Source organism: Procambarus clarkii, chromosome 13, assembly GCF_040958095.1.
Source record: "Procambarus clarkii isolate CNS0578487 chromosome 13, FALCON_Pclarkii_2.0, whole genome shotgun sequence".
Taxonomy (NCBI): domain Eukaryota; kingdom Metazoa; phylum Arthropoda; class Malacostraca; order Decapoda; family Cambaridae; genus Procambarus; species Procambarus clarkii.
This window is the reverse complement of record NC_091162.1, coordinates 26,600,645-26,623,988: the sequence shown is the minus strand read 5'-3', so window position 1 is coordinate 26,623,988 and position 23,344 is coordinate 26,600,645. Positions and strand designations below refer to the sequence as shown.

The 23,344-nt window shown below is 45.2% G+C and overlaps 1 protein-coding gene across 4 annotated transcripts in view; it reads left to right on the top strand.

Moving 5' to 3' along the window:
* Positions 1-23,344, top strand: part of lt (vacuolar protein sorting-associated protein light) — a 263,565-nt gene that overhangs the window by 228,924 nt on the left and 11,297 nt on the right. For all 4 annotated transcript variants that reach the window (XM_045740821.2, XM_045740818.2, XM_045740819.2 and 1 more), the window contains exons 14-17: positions 13,467-13,607; positions 14,600-14,736; positions 16,894-16,993; positions 17,350-17,394. In XM_045740821.2, the coding sequence (XP_045596777.1) occupies positions 13,467-13,607; positions 14,600-14,736; positions 16,894-16,993; positions 17,350-17,394 (423 nt within the window). The remainder of the gene's footprint in view (positions 1-13,466; positions 13,608-14,599; positions 14,737-16,893; positions 16,994-17,349; positions 17,395-23,344) is intronic.

Here is a 23,344-nt window from a genome sequence, read left to right as displayed (position 1 = left end):
GTTTCAGAGTCTATCTTACCTTGCTCTAAATAGTAATCCAGCAACAGGTTGTGTAGGTCATTTTTGTTGGCTGGATAGGGAACTTCTAGTTGATACTCATGTGCAAGAGTTTGTAGTTCAGTCCTCTTGGCACGACTTAAAGTCCCTATTTCACCTGCTGGATTTGCACGGAAAGTTTGGAGACGAAACATGGTGAAATTAGCAAATAAAGGTACACGAATGTTCAATAATGAAATGTCAGAAACAGGACAACGTGGCAACTGGTACCTATCCTGTGTGATCTTTAACAATTAACGTTAAGTGAAAGATATTAAATTAAATCAAGGGCGCAGGAAATCTTGTACCCGGTACTCATGTAAGAGAATAAGGGCAAGAAAATCCTACTAACAAATGAAACAAAGTTTCGAAAACAAATGAAACAGTTAAATGCTTCAAAAGTAAAATTGGTAGTCCAAGGATGTAGGCATACCTTGCCAAGTCTCTATAGGACATAAAGCAAGTTTTTCCCACTGAATTTAATATGATACTTACAGAATTAGCGAACTTTTGTGCTCTGAAAAAATAAGCTAATTCCCTACCGTTGTATGTATCATCATCTCTGACTGACGTGTAGGGGTGCGAGGTGTCAACTGGTGACGAGAACTGCTGCTGAGGTCCCAATTCAGCAACTAAAGTTCGAGCTAGAGGAACTATGGCCCTCTTTGTCCTCCTACAGTCAGATTGCAGAAGATTGGGTACTCTTGACCCGGGGCAGACCACAGTACCAGGGTACCAATATGATGATCTGTCAGAATGAGAAATATTCAAGGGACATAGATGGTAAATACGAGTAATAACATGGAGGGAGAGATGACCAATTAAGAGTATGACTGAGGCCTACAGTCACCACGTAATCCAAAGTTGTCTCACCTTCACTATATGTTACTCTCGTAATGCACAATACACCGCACCTTATAAAAAATGAAATTGAATGAAAAATAGTAAAGCTACGTTAACAAAGTTAAATACGCTTACCATAAATTACCACTTAGCACCAGTACCTGAGTGAAGCTCCCGGACAGGCCCCCATATAACTTGTGACGGTAACGCGTTGGTGTTCGGCTGTTTAAGGCTAGGGGTATGGCCTCGTCACATAGTTATAAAAAAAAATAGAAAAACTGGAACTTCGTCTGTGGTAAGGTAAGGAGAAGACACACAAAACACAAGTAAACTTTAACAATGAAATTTTAATTACGTTAAATAAATCAAAATATGAAAATAATGCACAAACAAATTCTTATAATAAAATCAATGAATCAAAATAATAAGAATACTTAAATGACAAAATGAAAAGTTACGTTAAGGCAAAATAACAAGAAGTGCAATACAACAGTAAGTGGGAGGTGCTGGAATATTGGCTTAAAGCCACCACCTCTCTCAGTACACGCTAACGTCTAGCTGGGAGGAGTGCTGGCTACGAAAGCACGGAACATTCTGGAGACTGATGTTGGGGCGACCCCAGACATCGGGTAGTATTGGGGGGGCGAGGCAGGTGCAGCCAGACCGGCGACCAATCAGCGGAGTCGTAGCGATCAACGGGTAGTTTGGTGGTTGGAGTTCGAACAGGTGGCTGGTTGCATACGTTTCTGCTCACCCTGGCAAGCCTTGCTGGTGCTGGTGTTGTTGTCGTTGTTGGACATTTCTTCCATAGTCTTTTATATAATTGTGACGACGTAATTATGAAGGGAAGAGCAGGCTCAATCTCTTGAAGGAGATTATTGTCACAATATATATATATATATATATATATATATATATATATATATATATATATATATATATAATATATATAATATATATATATATATATATATATATATATATATATATATATATATATATATATATATATATATATATATATATATATATATATATAACTGAAAACTCACACCCCAGAAGTGACTCGAACCCATACTCCCAGATGCCACGCAACTGGTATGTACAAGACGCCTTAATCCACTTGACCATCACGACCGGACATAATGAGGTGATACCCGAGGCTATTTGAACCACCCCACCGCCGGCACTCGGATAGTAATCTTGGGCATAGCATTTTACCAAATCACCTCATTCTTTGGGGCACACGTGAGGAACACAAATGCGAACAAGCCTGAATGGTCCCCAGGACAATATGCAACTGAAAACTCACACCCCAGAAGTGACTCGAATCCATACTCCCAGATGCCACGCAACTGGTATGTACAAGACGCCTTAATCCACTTGACCATCACGACCGGACATAATGAGGTGATAGCCGAGGCTATTTGAACCACCCCACCGCCGGCACTCGGATAGTAATCTTGGGCATAGCATTTTACCAAATCAACTCATTCTTTGGGGCACACGTGAGGAACACAAATGCGAACAAGCCTGAATGGTCCCTGAATGGGGACCATTCAGGGACCATATTTGACCAGGGTTCAAATAGCCTCGGCTATCACCTCATTATGTCCGGTCGTGATGGTCAAGTGGATTAAGGCGTCTTGTACATACCAGTTGCGTGGCATCTGGGAGTATGGGTTTGAGTCACTTCTGGGGTGTGAGTTTTCAGTTGCATATTGTCCTGGGGACCATTCAGGCTTGTTCGCATTTGTGTTCCTCACGTGTGCCCCAAAGAATGAGGTGATTTGGTAAAATGCTATGCCCAAGATTACTATCCGAGTGCCGGCGGTGGGGTGGTTCAAATAGCCTCGGCTATCACCTCATTATGTCCGGTCGTGATGGTCAAGTGGATTAAGGCGTCTTGTACATACCAGTTGCGTGGCATCTGGGAGTATGGGTTCGAGTCACTTCTGGGGTGTGAGTTTTCAGTTGCATATTGTCCTGGGGACCATTCAGGCTTGTTCGCATTTGTGTTCCTCACGTGTGCCCCAAAGAATGAGGTGATTTGGTAAAATGCTATGCCCAAGATTACTATCCGAGTGCCGGCGGTGGGGTGGTTCAAATAGCCTCGGCTATCACCTCATTATGTCCGGTCGTGATGGTCAAGTGGATTAAGGCGTCTTGTACATACCAGTTGCGTGGCATCTGGGAGTATGGGTTCGAGTCACTTCTGGGGTGTGAGTTTTCAGTTGCATATTGTCCTGGGGACCATTCAGGCTTGTTCGCATTTGTGTTCCTCACGTGTGCCCCAAAGAATGAGGTGATTTGGTAAAATGCTATGCCCAAGATTACTATCCGAGTGCCGGCGGTGGGGTGGTTCAAATAGGCTCGGCTATCACCTCATTATGTCCGGTCGTGATGGTCAAGTGGATTAAGGCGTCTTGTACATACCAGTTGCGTGGCATCTGGGAGTATGGGTTCGAGTCACTTCTGGGGTGTGAGTTTTCAGTTGCATATTGTCCTGGGGACCATTCAGGCTTGTTCGCATTTGTGTTCCTCACGTGTGCCCCAAAGAATGAGGTGATTTGGTAAAATGCTATGCCCAAGATTACTATCCGAGTGCCGGCGGTGGGGTGGTTCAAATAGCCTCGGCTATCACCTCATTATGTCCGGTCGTGATGGTCAAGTGGATTAAGGCGTCTTGTACATACCAGTTGCGTGGCATCTGGGAGTATGGGTTCGAGTCACTTCTGGGGTGTGAGTTTTCAGTTGCATATTGTCCTGGGGACCATTCAGGCTTGTTCGCATTTGTGTTCCTCACGTGTGCCCCAAAGAATGAGGTGATTTGGTAAAATGCTATGCCCAAGATTACTATCCGAGTGCCGGCGGTGGGGTGGTTCAAATAGCCTCGGCTATCACCTCATTATGTCCGGTCGTGATGGTCAAGTGGATTAAGGTGTCTTGTACATACCAGTTGCGTGGCATCTGGGAGTATGGGTTCGAGTCACTTCTGGGGTGTGAGTTTTCAGTTGCATATTGTCCTGGGGACCATTCAGGCTTGTTCGCATTTGTGTTCCTCACGTGTGCCCCAAAGAATGAGGTGATTTGGTAAAATGCTATGCCCAAGATTACTATCCGAGTGCCGGCGGTGGGGTGGTTCAAATAGCCTCGGCTATCACCTCATTATGTCCGGTCGTGATGGTCAAGTGGATTAAGGCGTCTTGTACATACCAGTTGCGTGGCATCTGGGAGTATGGGTTCGAGTCACTTCTGGGGTGTGAGTTTTCAGTTGCATATTGTCCTGGGGACCATTCAGGCTTGTTCGCATATATATATATATATATATATATATATATATATATATATATATATATATATATATATATATATATATATATATATATATATATAAATAATATACACATACATACATACATATACATACATACAGGCATACCTCAGTTTAAGAGTTTAATTGGTTCCTGGAGACGCCTCGTATTCCGAAAACTCGCATTCCGAAGCTAATTTCCCCATAAGAAATAAAGGGAAATGAATTAATCCGTTCCTGACTACCCCAAAAACCCCACATCAAACTAAATTTTTATACCTAATTCATCTAAATAAACCTACGAAACTATGTTCAAGTTATTACTAGGCGTATGGAAGATGGTGAGGAGGTGGGAGGAAGAGAGGAGTTACTGTTTGGAAGGGGAGTCCCCTTCCATTATCACATCAGGCAGTGAGGACTTCACTGGTATGCACACTCTGGCACATTTTGCCTGCATACCACTAGGACTTGCTTGTTTTACTAAGAATTTGTCTAATGACACTTGTTTTTCCCTACATTTTAACACTTGTCTGTAGTAAGACATCACATTATCATTTAAAAGGTCAATGCAACGGCCTGCTACAGCTTTATCTGGGTGAGTTTTTTCAACAAAACTTTGCAGTTCTTCCCATACTTCACACATTTTCTTAATGAAGAAGGGACATCCTCTACTGCCTCTACTCACAGCTATTTTCTTAGGTTGAACCTGACCAATGGCTTTCTTGAGACCCATGGCAAGATATATAATGACAACTTTTATGCTCAAATGGCCAAAAAAACGATAAAAAATTGTAAATCCTTGTGAAGAATTCAGGTGGGATAGTCACTGGACACGAGACACTGGTAAACTGAGGCGCGATCGCCATGCCACCACGCGCCAGTCGGCCTGTACACGTATCAACAAACTCGCGTCCCGAGGTAACCCTCGCCTTCCGAGACATATTTTTGGAGTAAATCCTGCTCGTCTTCCGAAAAACTCGCATACAGGTACACTCGCATTCCGAGGTACCACTGTGTATGTATATATATATATATATATATATATATATATATATATATATATATATATATATATATATATATATATATATATATATATATATATATATATATATATATATATATTTATATATATTTATTTATATATATTTATATATATATATTTATTTATATATATTTATATATATATATATATATATTTATATATATTTATATATATATATGTATATATATATATATTATATATATAAATAATATATATATATTTATATATATATATATATTATAATATAATATTATATATATATATATATATATATATATATATATATATATATATATATATATATATATATATATATATATATATATATATACACACACACCAGATATAGGTGTATTTGCGGCGAGGTGGTGGCTGACAGGTACGGCCACCATGGCCTACTCTGCCAAAGCACAGGGGGATGGCACTCGAGGCACAGTGAAGTTAACGACATCATCAAGAGGAGCCTCACCACAGCTGGATGCCCAGCTGAAAGAGAGCCCCGTTACCTAACGCCCCGTAACTCTGATGCTCTTATTGGTCGTCCGGATGGTATCACAGTGAACCCCTGGAAGAATGGCAAGCAGTTGGTATGGAACTACACGTGCGTATCAACCCTGGCTAACACCTACATTAACCTCAGTGTTGCACAACCAGGTGGCGCTGCCACCCACAGGGAAGCAGCCAAATCCCGTAAGTATAGAGAACTGGATCACCACTACAATTTTGTCCCCATTGCTTCTGAGACACTCGGCGCCTGGGGTAAAAGTGCTACCAGTTTTTTGAAGGAACTGGGTTCTAGGCTCATTGAAACAACAAGGGACCCAAAAGCTACAAGCTTTCTTTTCCAGCGCCTCAGTGTGGCGATACAGAGGGGAAATGCGCACTGCATCCAGGGTTCCTGCCCGCCATCTGAGGAGCTGGAGGAACTCGACAACCTATGATAACCATCTTTGTAACCCATATGTAACTCCTTTTTTGTAACAAAGTTTATTTATTTATTTATTTATTTATTTATATATTTATTTAATTTAATTTATTTATTTATTTATTTATTTATTTATTTATTTATTTATTTATTTATTTATTTATTTTAGGGGTACCACCACTGGTTTAATTAAAGGGACCCACATCCTCGAAGAAAATAAATAGTGTTTAGAGAAGACCTTGTGGATTCTCACTGAATACTTTAATCTTTTCCTCTCCTACCACCCCTATTATTTTTTTTTATTTGATTTTATTGCAATGCTACAGTTTACAGCAAACACACACTTATATAACAATATACCAATCAGTGTTCGAAGACCTCGTCCAGCTCCTCGGGGGTCGGGTGCGTACCCAAGATACAGCACGCATTTCCCCTCTGAACAGCGACACTGAGGCGCTGGAACATAAAACTGGCCGCTCTTGGGTCTCTAGTCTTCCCAATGAGTTCCTCGCCCAGCTCCTTCAGGAACTTAAGTGCACATTTACCCCAGGCGCCCAGAGTCTCAGAGCCTATTGGCACGAGCCTGTAACAGCGTTCTAGGTCCCTGTACTTGTTAGTTTTCTGGGTCTCCCTGAAGGTGGCCGCCCCGCCTCCCTCAGCTGCGCTGTAAGGTAGATAGGTATCAGCCAATGTGGATGCACACGTGTAGTCCCACACGACCTGTTTACCTTCCCTCCACGGCTGCAGGGTGACTCCATCTGGGCGTTTTTGGCTGTTGTCAGGTCTGCACAACTGAGGTTCCCTTTGTGCTGGACACCCAGCTGAAGCCAAACTTCTCTTGATGTCATTGACTGCTTCATGTCTGGCAATCTTTCCCTGTGTCTTACGACAGATGAGACCATGACTGCCGTATTGGTCTGCCCGTGCATGGCCGCAAATACACCGGTGCTCGGTGGAGATAGGGGCAGCAAGGCGCAGAGCAACACCAATACTTAGGGTCCGATGGTCCAGGCAGGTGCCCAAGGCGGAATTAGGGACTGCCAACAGGAAGTCCCCGGCACGGGGCGCTTGCACAGCTAGAAGACGCGCTTTGTCCTTCCTGGAAGCTGCCTCCAGCAATGATGTGGCGATGTTCTCCACTATGGGGCTATCCCATTTGGACTGTTTGCAGTCATTTGGAAAAGTCGGTTGAGGATGAGAGTTGACGAGAGTGTCCCACTTGACCGGCTCCTTCCGCAAATTTGGGATCATGAATCCCAATGGAGTCTCTTAGGTGTTCCGGTAGTATTTCCTTAACTAATTCACCTGTTGCACTGGTCGAGGATAAGAATGCTGGCAATGCTGTGTCACCTTGCGAATACCTATTCCCCCGAGTCTAACTGGGAGCGTTGCTTGGTCCCACTGGTCATCTTGCAGGGAGAGGTTTAACACTTTCACGGTTATTGACCTTAGGAGTGTGTCATATTCTGTTAATTTTGGGCTGTCGAAGGAGGGAGCACACCTTAGGAAATAGGTCAGTCTGGGCAAAGCCAGGCACCTTGTGAGAAGGTACAAAGCATCGTGGGCGTCCAAAGCCCCTATTCTTCCCTCCATCCTCCTCAGGTCGTTCAGCTTTTCTTCGAGGACTACCTCAATGGCGCTCGAGCCCAGAGGTGCCCCTACCAGCACACTGTCGGTGGGAGCGATCACTTGGGCTCCTGGCAATGTGGTTCGCACTACATCTATGGTTGGTTGGCTAGATGAGATAATTTCACATTTTATATATATATATATATATATATATATATATATATATATATATATATATATATATATATATATATATATATATATATATTATTTATTTATTTATTTATTTATTACACAGAGCACCACTTGGTTTCCGATCTTCCAGTTTCCCGATTGGGGTAGGGGAGTCATGCTACCCAAACAAAGTTCTGGTAGGAAGGGGTCCGCCAAGCGTCACGCCGGCCTGTGGTGGTGGGTGGGAGATGGTCCAGTTTGCTCACTGAGACTTCACAGATTCACGGCCTATTATTCCTATTATTTTGAATTGTCACGAGGCTGGAGTGTTCATTCTGTGATTTTGTTTTACATATCTGCACAATCAAGAAACATCTGTGCACCATGTCGGCTCCAAATGCATGCATTGCGTAAGTGATGGCTGACTGGTGGGTAGATGGATGAGGGAGCTTAGGTGAGAGGCAGTATGAGAGAGAAGGGGAGAATCAGTGAGAGAAGGAGAGAATCAGTGAGAGAGGGAAGGAGGGGGAAGTAGGAAGATATGCTGGGAGGGAGGGGGAGGTAGGGAGAGATGCTAGGAGGGAGGGGGAGGTAGGGAGAGATGCTAGGAAGTAGGCAGGAAGGGAGGGAAGTAGTGAGGGAGGATGGGGGAATTAGGGAGGGAGGGAAAGGCAGGCTGGCTGGCAGGGAGGCAGTAATTGATGGATGGGTATTGAGGTGAAACACGTGACCTTTGAGTGTGTGTGTATGGGTTGGCGGGGGCGAGGTGTGTCGGTGGTGGGGGAGGGACCGGCTGACTCCGTAAGCCTAACCAGACTCGACAGACCTGTGACCCAGATTTGTTTCTTTAATGTACATCATCGTATATATTTGGCAGGCTGGCAGGCAGGCAGGCTGGCAGAGACAGGCAGGCTGACATGCAGAGAGGTAAACAGGCTGGATGGCAGGCTGGCAGGCTGCATGGCAGGCTGCATGGCAGGCAGAGAGGGAGGGAGGCTGGATGGCAGGCTAGCAGGCAGAGAGGGAGGGAGGCTGGATGGCAGGCTAGCAGGCAGAGAGGGAGGGAGGCTGGATGGCAGGCTAGCAGGCAGAGAGGGAGGGAGGCTGGCAGGCAGGCTGGCAGAGAGGGAGGGAGACTGGCAGGCAGACTGGCAGAGAGAGAGGGAGGCTGGCAGGCAGGCTGGCAGAGAGGGTGGCAGGTAGGCTGGCTGGCAAGCAGGCTGGCAGGCAGGCAGGCAGGCAGGCTGGCAGGCTGGCAGGCAGGCAGGCAGGCAGGCTGTCAGGCAGGCAGGCAGGCAGGCAGGCTGTCAGGCATGCAGGCAGGCTGGCAGGCTGTCAGGCAGGGAGGGAGGGAGGGATGGATGTTGAGTTGAACCGCGTGACCTTTAAGAGAGAGTATGGGATGTAGGGGGGGGGGGTTGTCGGTGGTGGGGGAGTGACCGGCTCACTCCCGAAGATAAGCCTAACACACTCGACCCGTTAGCAGGATGGCAGGGAGGGAGGCAGGCAGGCAGAGAGTGAGGCTGGCTGGATAGCAGGCAGGCAGAAAGTGAGGCTGGCTGGATAGCAGGCAGGCAGAGAGTGAGGCTGGCTGGATAGCAGGCTGGCTGGATAGCAGGCTGGCTGGATAGCAGGCTGGCTGGATAGCAGGCTGGCTGGATAGCAGGCTGGCTGACAGGCTGGCTGGCTGGCTGGCAGGATGTTCCTGCAGGCTGGCTGCCAGGATGTTCCTGCAGGCTGGCTGGCAGGATGTTCCTGCAGGCTGGCTGCCAGGATGTTCCTGCAGGCTGGCTGCCAGGATGTTCCTGCAGGCTGGCTGGCAGGATGTTCCTGCAGGCTGGCTGGTAGGATGTTCCTGTAGGCAGGCAGGATGTTCCTGCAGGCTGGCTGGTAGGATGTTCCTGTAGGCAGGCAGGATGTTCCTGCAGGCTGGCTGGCAGGCAGGATGTTCCTGCAGGCTGGCTGGCAGGCAGGATGTTCCTGCAGGCTGGCTGGCAGGCAGGATGTTCCTGCAGGCTGGCTGGCAGGCAGGATGTTCCTGCAGGCTGGCTGGCAGGCAGGATGTTCCTGCAGGCTGGCTGGCAGGCAGGATGTTCCTGCAGGCTGGCTGGCAGGCAGGATGTTCCTGCAGGCTGGCTGGCAGGATGTTCCTGTAGGCTGGCAGAATGTTCCTGCAGGCTGGCAGGATGTTCCTGCAGGCTGGCAGGATGTTCCTGCAGGCTGGCAGGATGTTCCTGCAGGCTGGCAGGAAACATCCAGAGGATGTTTGCCAGACGTCTTAATAATCAGCTAGGAACAATTAACCCTTTAACTGCGCAGCCTATAAATATGACACCCCCCAGTGCGCAGGAAATAAATTCTCTTGAAAAAATTCTTTTGTTTTTTTAAGTGTCAAAAACCCTTCCCTCAGTATGGGTATGTCAAAAAAAATTTGAACTTAGACTTACTCTGGCTGCTATGGGGTCTGTAAGTTGGCACGTGATGTCGCCATTCCCCGTTCACCCGTGACGTACGCTCCCAGGGGCCAGTAGGGCGCCCGGGGCGGGGCGCGCGAGTTGCCGCGAATATATTTGTGTTCATTTTTTTGTGCACAGTTCCAAATACATTTTATTTGTTTTTACATGCTAATCCTATGTATAATGAACACGTACACTATATTATGGCAGTAAAACATCCAGTACTGTTCGAGGACACTGTTACGTGCATGACACTTGCGTACACATATGTTGCACATATTTACCATGTATCATGCTAATTTATGTATATATACAATCTGTTTACAGACTATACACTGTCACACACTATATATATTCACCATCAACACATTCAGAACACCGCGAGTGTGAGCTGTCACACTCATCCAGCCATCCCTCTCTCCTCCAACATTGTATTCGCCAACATTGCTCCTCCCATCATACAGTTATTCACACCAATGTTTCATGTTCATTTATGTATATTTACAACATATGTACACTATATATACATTCACCATCAACACATTCAGAACACCGCGAGTGTGAGCAGCCACACCCAGCCAGCCCTCCCTCACTCCAACATCTTACTCGCCAACATTCCTCCTCCCCTCCTGCTCGGTGCCCTGAACCCAGGATGTTTCCCGCGGCTCTGCCTCTTTCAGGAGGTCGGCCCGGTCCAGTATAGGGCTGATTCGAACTTCTCCTCTGCTCTTCGCGTCTGGTCTTTTTGACGCGGGTGTATCACCATTTCTATGGTGATCAGGTGGCTTCGTTGATGGTGTCCCACCTGAGAGCTTCGTCTCGGCAATAGTATGAAGTTTCCTGGCATTCTTTTCGCCATTTTCTGGCTCTTCGTAGGTTGTCTCTTCTTTCGGATCAGGTTGGCTTTTTCAGGACCGTCATTTGATGCCTAATGCTGTCGCCTCATATCGTGCGGCGCTGGCAGAGCCGCTCAAGCTAGCGTTCGGGGTGGACGTCACATCCGCCCCTTTTCATAAGCTTTCCCGTGCTATGTTTCACCTCCGGCCTGCTCTTGCTCCTCCTGAGCCGTCCTGGTCTTTGGACAGGGAGCTCTCCTATCTTTTCCCTCCTCGGTTTGTGGTGGCACCTTCGGTTCTGGATTGTTTTTCCAAGGCTTTGTTTTTGTTGGCATTGTCCTCTGGGGGCCGGGTAGGGGAGCTTCATGCTCTTCTCCGGGCACAGGGGTTTCTGCTCTTTTGGTCCTGGGGGTAGGTTTGTCCAGTTTGCAGCCTTCTCCATCTTTTCTGGTGAAGAACGAGACTGGCTGCTTTCCGGAGGGGTCCGTGGGTCATTGATGCTTGGTTGGTTCGGCCGGTGGTGCAGTCATGTGTTGTGTCCAGTTGCAGCACTTAGCCGTTACCTGAGCGCTTCAGCCTGGGGTGGCTGGGGATGCGCTTTGGGTTGATCCGGTTTCCCTCATTCCCTGTTCCAGGGCTCGGGCCTCTCAGGTTGTCTGCAGGGTTATTAAGTCTAGCCAGCCTGCAGTCTATCCTCGCGCCCATGACGTTCGGAAGGTTTGCAGCTTTGGCTGCCGTGTTTGGTAACATGTCTTGGGCTCATATTTGGGCGCGTGGATTTTGGAAGTCGAATAGGGTCCTGGCCGCCCGTTATTTGGTGAATGTCCCTGCTCCTCGGCGTTCTTGTGTTGCTTTGGGTCGCAAGTTGCAGCCAGTTGTCTCAACTTCGCATTGAGGAGTTTGTGGCCGCCGCCTCCCGGGTAAGTCCCTAATTCCTTCTCTTTGGGTATGTAGCTCCAGGGAGCCGAAGGGGCTCCCCCACAGAAAACCAGCGTTTAATGTAATGAAACGCCATTTTCTGGGTGAGCCCCGGAGGCTCCCTGGCTACCCTCCCACCCATCCAGTCGGCGTTTTTTTTTTTTGCGTTGGTTGAAGCCTAGTTTCCGAACTGAAGGCAGCCGGCGCGGTGAGGTCCAGGGCCCCCCTCCCCCTCCTGGGGGGAGGGGGGCCCGTCTCCCCTGTGCAGACGACCGGCGCGGCAGTAAATTGATTGATTGTTTGTTCTTTGGGATTGTAGGGAGTTTTCTACTTCTCTGGTCGGTTTTTGTTGTAGTTTTTACCAAGTGGGGTTTTTGTTATGCCTACCTTTCTGGGTGCCTGACCTCGGTCGATGGCAGATAAGGAAAACCCCCAACCATATGGGGTTTTCCAGGGCCATTGCTCCCTGAAACCTCTCTGAAAGGGCCAGGTTCTGGCGCTGGTCCCTGGTAGGTCTGAACTCCATAGCTAATATCCCGGTCTAACATAACATACATTAACCCGATAAGCTCCAGGGAGCCTCCAGGGCTCACCCAGAAAATGGCGTTTCATTACATTCAACGCTGTTTTTTTCTTGTTTTTCTCATTCACGTATTGTACTGGCAATATTGTTCAAGTAACCCTTATATGCACATATCCATCTAAAGCATTCTATTGGGAACAATTTCATACCTAAATGAGCGTTGTAACACGAAAATTGAGATTAGCAACCGGTAAAAATAATAAACATTTGTGGGCAGGAATTGGGAGTGTAGCTGGAAGGCGTCTGGGCGCTCACTCGCAGGCTAACACGTGGCCCGTCTTCAACTCGTCGGCGGTTGGAGCGTGACCAGGTTTTTTTATTTTATATGCTAATATTCCTCTAGAGAATTCTATTTCGAACCCATTGATACCAAAATGAAAGACCTAGGACGAAAATTGAGGTGACCAGAGTGAAAAGAGTGAACACATTTTATCGCTTTTGCGCTGCTCCTGGGTAACTCGTTCGCACTTTCTCTGTTTGCTGCGGGTAATTAGCCAGGCTTTTGGAGTTTATATGCATTTAGTGCTGTAGAGAATTCTATTGCGAACACAATGATACCAAATTTAATCTCATAGGATGAGAATTGAGGTGACAAAGTTGAAGAGAGTATACACTTTTCAGAATTAACACGCGCTCCCGTGAAACGCTGGGACCCACTACGCATAGTTGAGGGGTGGCGCGCTGGGTGCGCGAAAGTGTTAAAAGTAATATGAAAGTTTGATTTTCTTGGACTAGTTTTTGCTCATAAGAAAGCTTCTTACCTTCCAGCTCGGATGGGCAACACAATGGAGGCTCTGCATATCATTTTGGTGGAGGAACAGGACCTGGAGTGGGCTATTAGATTCTGCAAGGAGCACGATGATGTCGATCTCTGGAGCCGCCTTATCAACTATGCCTTGGATAAACCAGGTGAGACACTTGGTAACAGTTGTTGATTGAAAGGAAGGTATGTATGGGTATTAGAATTACAGTGTTTTAATAGAAAGATAGCAAGCATTAGTGTACTATAGAGTTACAAATATTTTAATGTTCTCCATGTTAGTGGGGGAAATATATTATAAAATTACTAAGGCTGCTATACTTTTGAGCTCTTCATGATTGAGTGGGCCGTGTGTGTGTTTTGGGGAAGTCCAGGGATGAGAACTCGGTTCCATTATATTACCTTAATATTTTTCTCTTCTAACTTCTCACAAACAGTTTTGGGTGTATTAATTTCAATAAAATTATAATAATATTTAGGTTGGTAGAAGGATTGCCCAAAATTAACTGAAATAGATGAAATTAAGATACTATTGTTATCAGGATGACATTGATGATGTCATCCAACTAGACCATTGTATGATTTATTGTGATAATCTTAAGTAAGTGTTATTTGTATCCCTGGTAGTTTTGAGTGCATGGTGTAGGGGAAGGGACTTATCAGAAGAAAGTGCCAAGGCATTACGACTATATAGCACTTGGAAGGGATCAGAATAAGGAATTAGGATGGGACGGTGGGGAAAGGAATGGTTCCCAACCACTTGGATAGTCGGGGATTGAACGCCAACCTGCATGAAGTGAGTGTGTGCATTGTGTAGCGGAAACGCAGTTGACTCACAGGCAAGAAGTGTGAATCCTTGGAAGGGTGGAACACTCGGGGCAAAGTTCTAATAATCTGTCTGGAGATCTGCACCTAAATTTATTACTTCTAGTGTTCGAGGTCAAAATACTCGGGTTAGTCTTGAAAATATGCTGCGGTTGGAAATGGTTCTTAGTCTCCTAAAATTCAAGGAAAATTGTAGTACACTTCCGGTATTGGTTAAAAAAAACCAAAGTTGCCTTTACCAATCTTCTGTGGTGGAGGCACCTATGACCTATGAAAACCTTGTTTTCCACTGATGTTTTAATTCTCGTTATTGCAGATTGTGTGCGTGAATTGCTCCTGAACATTGGCACTCACATCGACCCCTTGCTGATCATTAATCAGATTCCGAAGGGTATGGAGATTCCTGGGCTTAGAGATGCTCTGGTTAAAATTCTTCATGACTATCATTTGCAGGTTTGTTATTGAATGCCAAATATGGTACACATTGGCTTTGAAGTTGGTGGTAAACCAAACATTGATAGGTTTATATAGGGTGCATAAACAAGACCTAGTAAACTGTCCCAGGCCAAGAAAGTGTCAGGGAAGCAGTGCTGTGGGTTGTGAAAATAACTCTCTAAATCGCAGGCAGGTTAACGTGTGAACTAGTAAGCATTTGGTTGTCGGTAAACTCTGGGTTATAAATATTGTAGTATGTGTTTGCTAGGTGATCTTAATGTCTTCCAAATAAGCAAATCAATTACAACTAAATTACTTAGCAGATTATTATTTTGAATTTAAAATATTCTCTATTTACATTATTTGTAATAACTTTTCATTAATACTTTCATGTTCACAGTTTTACTTTTGTAATATTTTTATCATGTGCAGTATGTACCGTGGAATTTTCATAAATACACAGAGTAATCACACCGACGTGACTGCAACAACGAGAAAATCTGTAGGAGACACGATGAGGGTTCTAACCTATACGGTGGGTGTTCCCACGCACATGCTCTAAGGACTAGACCACGGCATGGTATAAGGAATTGCAACCTGGAGTTCTACTTAACCCACAAGGGATTCCTGAGGCTTCTACTGAGGCCAGAACAGGATTTTCACACAATCCCTCCATGCACTCTGGCTCTGTCATCTAGGACTTGTTCTACCTCTGATGCTCCTCTTTCAATTCACAGAGAGTAATCATACTAACGTGACTGCATCACTGAGAGAATCTTCTGGAAACCCTTGTCGGTTCAGTAGAACTCCAGGTTGCAATCCTTATTCCATTTCGGCAACACCGAAATGTGTATACTTGTTTCAGTTTTCTCACCTTAATTCTCGTGCTACGTCATTCGTTTTGGTATCATTGTGTTCGCAATAGAATTGCCAACAGGTGTATATGCATATAATGTCCAAAAGCCCGGCGTGACTCCCCACAGCAAAGCCTAAAGTCGGCAAAAGTTACCTGTGAGCGCACAAAATCTGTAAAATGTGTATTTTCGTTTCAGTTTTTTCACCATAATTCTTGTGCTATGTCGTTTGTTTTGGTATCATTGTGTTCACAATTAAATTTCCTGCAGGTGTATATGCATATAATGTTCAAAAGCCTGGCGTGACTCCCCGCAGCAAAGCCTAAAGTTACCCGTGAACGAGTACCAATTGGCACACCGCAACCTAATGTGTATATTCATTCAGTTTCATAACATCAATTTTCGTGTTACGTCTCTCATTTTGGTATTAAATTGTTCGCAATATAAAGACGCGTATTTTAAAACTAGTCCCATAATAATAGAGCAATAAATGGAATTTTAACAAATATTTTAAATTTTGGACTCTCATCATCACAAAATTATTTATATCTTTCCAGTGTTCTGACATCAATTTTCATGTTACAGCTTTCATTTTAGTATCAAATTGTTCGCAATCTAAAGGCACGCATTTTAAAACTACAGTAGTTCCATAATAATAGCACAGTAAACAGAATTTTAACAAATATTTTAAAATTTGGACCAAAAAAATAGCATTGAATGTAATGAAACACCATTTTCTGGGTGAGCCCCGGAGCTTACTAGGCTGATATGCTAATGTCAGACTTCGGCATCAGTCATGTGTATGGAGTTCTATGGGCCTACCGGGGACCACGAGCCAGAACCTGGCCCCATCTAGAGAGGCAAGGGGAGCAATGGCCTATAGAATCCCCCGTGTGGATTCTATGTTTGCCATCGACCAGGTTAGGTAACCAGAAAGGTAAACATCCCAAAACAAACCCCCTATTCTGTTGAAAATTGCAACCAATAGCCGAATGAGTGGATAGAATTCCCCAAACAAAATGAGCAAACTAGTATGATGTCACTCATTGCCGCACCGCCGTCTGCGCAGCTCCCCCCTCCCTGGGAGGGAGAAGGGGAGTCCCAGACCTCCTGCGTCGGCAATCCACACCCCAGTTCTGAGGCTGGATGTCAAAACACACGAAAAACCGCATGCTCACCCGCACTGCCGGGAGCATGACGTCGAAGTCTGTGTGCCGCACGCTCCGGGCACGATAATGTTGAATGTCAGTACTCTACTAAGAACTTAAAATCAATGAATTAATTTGTATTTTGTTATTTTTTTTTTTTTTTGATTTTGCAGATAGAACTGAGAACAGGCTGCCAGAGGATTTTGGTGTCGGACAGCAGCAACCTGCTCACCAAGCTTGTGTCTGCACAAAATGCTGCTCATCCTGTATATGGTAATGTGATTTTCTGAGCTAAGGTATAAAATCATCCCATAGCTAGCAATTATGGGGTCATTCCCAAGGTTTACTCTTGAAGATCTTTTCAGATTTATATGTTTTGTTTATAAGCCTTTGTACATACGTGTGTGTAGTATTAAGAACTATTTCTGACCAATATTATTAGTAACTTATTTGCTTGGTATCATTGGATTGACCCACATCTTACTTCCTGCCAAACGTTGATGCCTAGTTCCCAGCTAACTATGATGCCTACAAAGCCCAAGTGGTATAATGCTCATCCTTGATCATAATAATTCACTTAGCTAATATTGTTACTTATTGCTTACATGATGTTGTATCTTACCCGACAGGTGACACGGAGTGTGCAGCATGCAACAAGAGAGTCCTGAACCCTAGTAAGTAAATATGGTTACTGTAGCTGCTAAGAATATTTCCCATTTGTCACTACTCTCTCATCTCCTTTGCTTTGTTATTGCCTAGCTTGTGTCAATTGCAAATGAGTTGGGTTCCCACTTCTCACCCATTAGCCCAAGTTCTCTGTTACCTCATGCACTACTTACCCAAAAATCATGTGCTGAATCTCACTCACTCTATGAACTTTAGCATGCTGTTGTGGTACTCATTTAATTTCCTCACTCTTGTCGAACTTCAGTCTGCTCTGGTTCTTTACCACTCCATGGCAACAGGCTCAGATGGTATTCATTCTGAAACCAGACCTTGGGAACATTGATCCCCAGAACCAACAGGAGGTACTCAACAGGTAAACCCAGGACATTAGTGTCATTTCCAAGATCAAGTGAGAAGGGCACTTTGCCTAGAAACTAACCATTGTGTCTGCACTCATTTTGAACATTTTATTAATGTGTGCTGTATGCAGTTTTTAGAACATAATTATTGCCTCTTCCCTTCCCAATCTGGTTTTCTGTGAAGAGCCCCTTCGGCTCCCCAGAGCTATACCTGGGCTAATGTGTGCATATATTAGACACTGGTAACAGTCATTCGATAGAGTTCTAGCCTACCGAGGACCATGAGCCAGAACCTAACCCCCTCAGAGAGGCACGAGGAGCAGTGGCCTATAGACACCCCCAATGTAGTTGGGAAGCAGTCTATGTCTTCTGCCTTCTATCCATCTGCCAGGTCAGGCACCCAGAAAGGTAAGAATCCAAAAACAAACTACAGCTGGTTAAAAATTGCAAACCGAAAGCCAAACGAGCAAGCAGAACTCCCTAATGAGAAAACAAGCGTGACATCACCACAGCCACTGCACCGCTGTCTGTGCAACTCCCCCCCCCCCCTCGCCTAGACCCAGACCCCTGCACCAGCAACCCAACCCCAGTTCTGAGGCTGTTGTGCTGAGTGGCGGTTGATCGATTCTGGCTCCATCCTTTGAGCAGTACTGTCCCTAACGATGTTGTTCTGCTGTCTGGTGGTATGCAACGGATTCGGCTAGCTCGAGGCTCTACAATGCTGCTCCATTCGGACTGAGCCCCGGTGGTTCATTACCAAAACCATGTGGGGGGGTCTCTTTGGTCTTTGGCTCTTTGGGTCTGGTCACTTTGAGTGGCTCTTCTTCTGAGCTCTCAGGGATTAGCTCTCTATGCGGTTCACATCAGAGGCGTGTCCAAAGTCCTGGCGGATGGCCTGTCTCGGTTCATACCTGTCCACAGAATGAACGGTCGATGCAAACTTCTTCAGTTGGCTTTGCCGGAGGTTGCGGTCAGCGCTTTTCAGCAGGACTGGTAGAGGTGAGGGTATCTGTACATCTTCCCCTGGTCCAGCTGTTGCTTCGGGTTCCGACTCGGCTGGAGTCCTATTAGGGGAGGGCTTCTTCTGGCCCCATGGTGGCCAGCCCAGCCTTGGTTTCATTCACTGCTTGCTCGGTGTCCGAACCCAGTGCATTTTTCGCAACTCTGGCTCTTCCAGCAGATTTGGCAGGTGAGGTACCTTGCCAATTCGATCTACTCTTCCAGACATCACATCTGGTATTTTTGATGCATGTGTATCACCAGTTGTATGGTGGTCAGGTGGCATTTTGGCGACAGTATGAAGTTTCTTGGCTTTCCTTTTGCCACTTCCTTTCTTTTCAGTAGGTTGCCTTCTGTTTCTGTCCGTGTTGTCTTGTTTTTCTTTCATGGTTGTTTCAGGACCGACATCTTAAGCTGAATACTGTGCCTAATGCCATCGACTGGGGTGCCTAACCCCAGTCGATGGCAGACATGAATATACTCTCAAAGAGTGGAGTTTTCATAGGCCATTGCTCTATGTGCCTCTCTGAGGGAGCCAGGTTCTAGCTTGTGGTTCACGGTAGGCAGAACTCCATGTGACTGAAGCCCCAGGCTAATATAGCACATATAAGTCAGATAGTTCCAGGGAGCTTCCGAGGCTCCCTCAGAAAATGGCTTTTCATTACATTCAACACTGAGGGTTTTCTGAGGGGGAGCCCCTTCGGCTTCCTGGATCTATCCAGGCTGATATGCTAATGTCAGACTTTGGCATCAGTCATGTGTGTATGGAATTCTGTGGGCCTACCAGGGACCACGAGCCAGAACCTGGCCCCCTCAGAGAGGCAAGCGTAGCACTGGCCTATAGAAACTCCCGTGTGGTTGGAAGCATTCTATGTCTGCCATCGACCGAGTCAAGCACCCAGAAAGGTAAGCATCCCAAAGCACCCCTATTCTGGTGCAAATTGCTACAAAATGCCGAACAAGTGGATAGAACTCCCCAAAAAGAAACGAGCAAACGAGCATGACGTCACACGTCGCCGCGCCACTGTCTGCACATCTCCCCCCCCCCCCCTTCTCTCTGGGAGGGGAAGGGGTAGCCCCAGACTCCCGCGCCGGCCATCCACCCTTCAGTTCTGAGGCTGGACATCAAAACACGTGAAAAACCACCAACCAGGGGAAGGGAGGGAGGGATGCCGGGGAGCCTCTGGGTCTTGCCCAGGAAATGGCGTTTCATTACATTCAACGCTGGTTTTCTGGGGGAAGTCCCTTTGGCTTTCCAGAGCTAACTACCTGCGAGTGCACGGCAAAGCTGAAATGTGTATACTCTTTTTCAGTTTTATCACCTCATTTCTCGTGCAATGTCTTTCATTTTGGTATCAATTTGTTCGCAATAGAATTCCCCTACAGGGATACAGGGTCACCTCGGTTTACAAATTTAATCCGTTCCTGGAGACGGTTCATAACCCAAAAATTTGTAAAATGAAGAGAATTTCCCCATAAGAAATAATGGGAAATGAATTCATTCATTCCTGACTCCCAAAAAAATTCACTTCAAAATAAAGTTTATACCTAATTCACCCAAATCTTCACTAAAAAAATATGTACAAGTTATTACTGACCTTTACTGATGACTCCTGTTGGCATATGGAAGAGGAAGGGGGGGGGGGAGGAGAGGTGTTACTGTTTGGAAGGGAAGTCTCCCCCCCTTCCATTATAACATCAGGCAGTGATGACCTCTCTGGGGTACACACACTGACATGTTTTGCCTGCATACCACTAGGACCTTGCTTCTGGCTCACTGCATGATTTTCTCATTGTTTTTCTTGTAGATTATTTTCCCTTCTTTGTAACACTTGTCTGTAGTGAGACATCACATTGTCAATAGTATGATCAATGCAATGGCCTGCTAAAGCTTTATCTGGGTGATTCTTTTCAGCAAAACTTTGCAGTTCTTCCCATACTGCACACATTTTCTTAATGAGGAAGGGACATCCTCTACTGCCTCCTCCTCCTCCTCCCATGTAAGATTTGTTATACTGTCTAGCTAGTTCAACAACACAGTGTACCATTTTCATGTTTATGAAAGATCTCTTGTTTTTCCTCTATGGTCATTCTCACATATGTTTTCTTGCCTTGAACCTTACCACTGGCTTACTTGGGACCCATGGCGAGATATATAATAACTTTTATGTTCAAATAGCCTAAAATCCGAAAAGAAACTGTAAATCCTTGCAAAGAATTCAGGCAGGAGGCACTGGTAAACTGAGACACGATCACCGTGCCACAACGCCCTAGGTCAGCCATACATGTATCAACAAACTCGTATCCAGAGGTAAAGTTCATAAACCGATTCAAATTTTTCGAAGAAATTGGGCTTGTAACCCGAAAAGTTCATAAACAAGGGCATTCGTAAACCAAGGTACCACTGTATATGCATATAAGGTCCAAACGCTCGGTGTGCTCCACCCACAGCAAAGCCAAAAGTCGGCCAAGCGTTATCTGTGAACAAGCACCCATTGGCACACCCGCAACACCCGCTCACAAATGTATTTACTTTTTTTCAAGTTTCTCACCTCAATTGTCATTGTACGTCGTTCATTTTAGTATCAAAATGTTCACAATAGAAGTCCCTACAGGAGTATATGCATATAAGATCCAAAAGCCCTGAGCGTCCCACCAGCAGCAAAGTCAAAAGTTAGCCAAGCATTACCCATGAGCAAGCACCCATTGGCTCGCCCGCAACACCTGCTCACAAATGTATTTACTCGTTTCAAGTTTTTCACCTCAGTTTGCAATAGAATGGGAAGACGTTGGCACACATTTTAAAACCAGTCCCATAAAGATTGGATAAAAACTTGAATTTTAACAAATATTTTAATTTTGGACGTCACCTACATCCCCACAAACATCCGCAGAGTTATTTGTGGATGTCAACTCCGTCTTCACGGAGGAACGAACGAAAGTGTTAAGAGTAAGAAGTGCTATGACTCGAGTATACAAATTGGTGAAAGGGTATAACAAATGGAATATTAATAAGGTTTAAAATGTATATTGGTGCAAAATAGAACTAAAAAAATGAACATAAATTAGTAAAGTTTAGATTGCAAAATGACCTGGGTAACTATTGGTTTAGAAACAGGATTGTAGATTTATAGAATAAATTACTGAATAATATTATAGACATAGGATTGCTGGATTGTTTCAAGTGTAGGTTAGGGATATGTATGAGTGGGTATAAATAGCAGCTGCCACATATTGACCAGTGGGCCTTATGTCGTAGCAGCTGCCACACATATTGACCAGTGGGCCTTATGTTTTAGCAGCTGCCACATATTGGCCAGTGTGCCTTATGTTTTAGCAGCTGCCACATATTAGCCAGTGGGCCTTATGTTTTAGCAGCTGCCACATATTAGCCAGTGGGCCTTATGTTTTAGCAGCTGCCACATATTAGCCAGTGGGCCTTATGTTTTAGCAGCTGCCACATATTGGCCAGTGGGCCTTATGTTTTAGCAGCTGCCACATATTGGCCAGTGGGCCTTATGTTTTAGCAGCTGCCACATATTGGCCAGTGGGCCTTATGTTTTAGCAGCTGCCACATATTGGCCAGTGGGCCTTATGTTTTAGCAGCTGCCACATATTGGCCAGTTGACCTTCTGTCTTAGCAACTGGCACATATTGGCCTAAGGTTCTGGGTTCGATTCCCAGGGAAGGTGTAAAGAAATAGGCAGTTTCTTTCACCCATGATACCCCTGCTCACCAAGTAGTAAATTGTTCCCGGGAGTTACCTGCTACGGGCTGCTTCCTGGGGGTGTGTAACAAAAAGGAGGCTTGGTCGAGGATTTGGCCACGGGAATGCTAAGCCCCAAAATCATCTCAAGTTAACCTCAAGATAGCGTCTACCCTTCGTAGTGTTGTTTTGCATAATTCTTCTCCAATCTAACTTTTATACAGTATTGAACTTTGTTTTCCATATTTCAGAACTGCTATGGACAGTAATGTCTTTGATGTTTTGGGAGGACCCTTCAGTTTGTATTGACGATTGTCTTGCATTTAAATGAATAGTGACTGTTGTGAACCCTGTGTGTTCCATTTTGCAGTCTTTTACTATAAGAAATACACACTTGTAAGAGTCTCTCTTTATGAATATTCACAGTGTATGCTTGTGTCATGTTCCATCAATTTCTCCATAAACTGTGTCACTCATTCGATTTGTTTAATGCCCTAACTCCTGGAAACATATCCCTTAAAATTTGGATTGCTTATCCCATCATTTCATAGTATTAGTTACAACCAGTAATAAGTGATGCACCACGCCTGATAGCTGGGTGGACAGCACTTTAGATTCATAGTCCTGAGGTTCCGGGTTCGATCCCTGGTGGAGGCAAGTGGGCAAAATGTTTCTTTCACCCTGATGCCCCTGTTACCTAGCAGTAAATAGGTACCTGGTAGTTAGGCAGCTGCTATGGGCTGCTTCCTGGGTGTGGAGGCCTGGTCGAGGACTGGGCCGCGGGGACACTAAAGCCCCGAAATCATCTCAAGATAACCTCAAGATAACATTCAAATATGATCTATCCTTATGGCGTTCCACATATAAGCAAAATAAGAAAAGTCATTGCCTAGT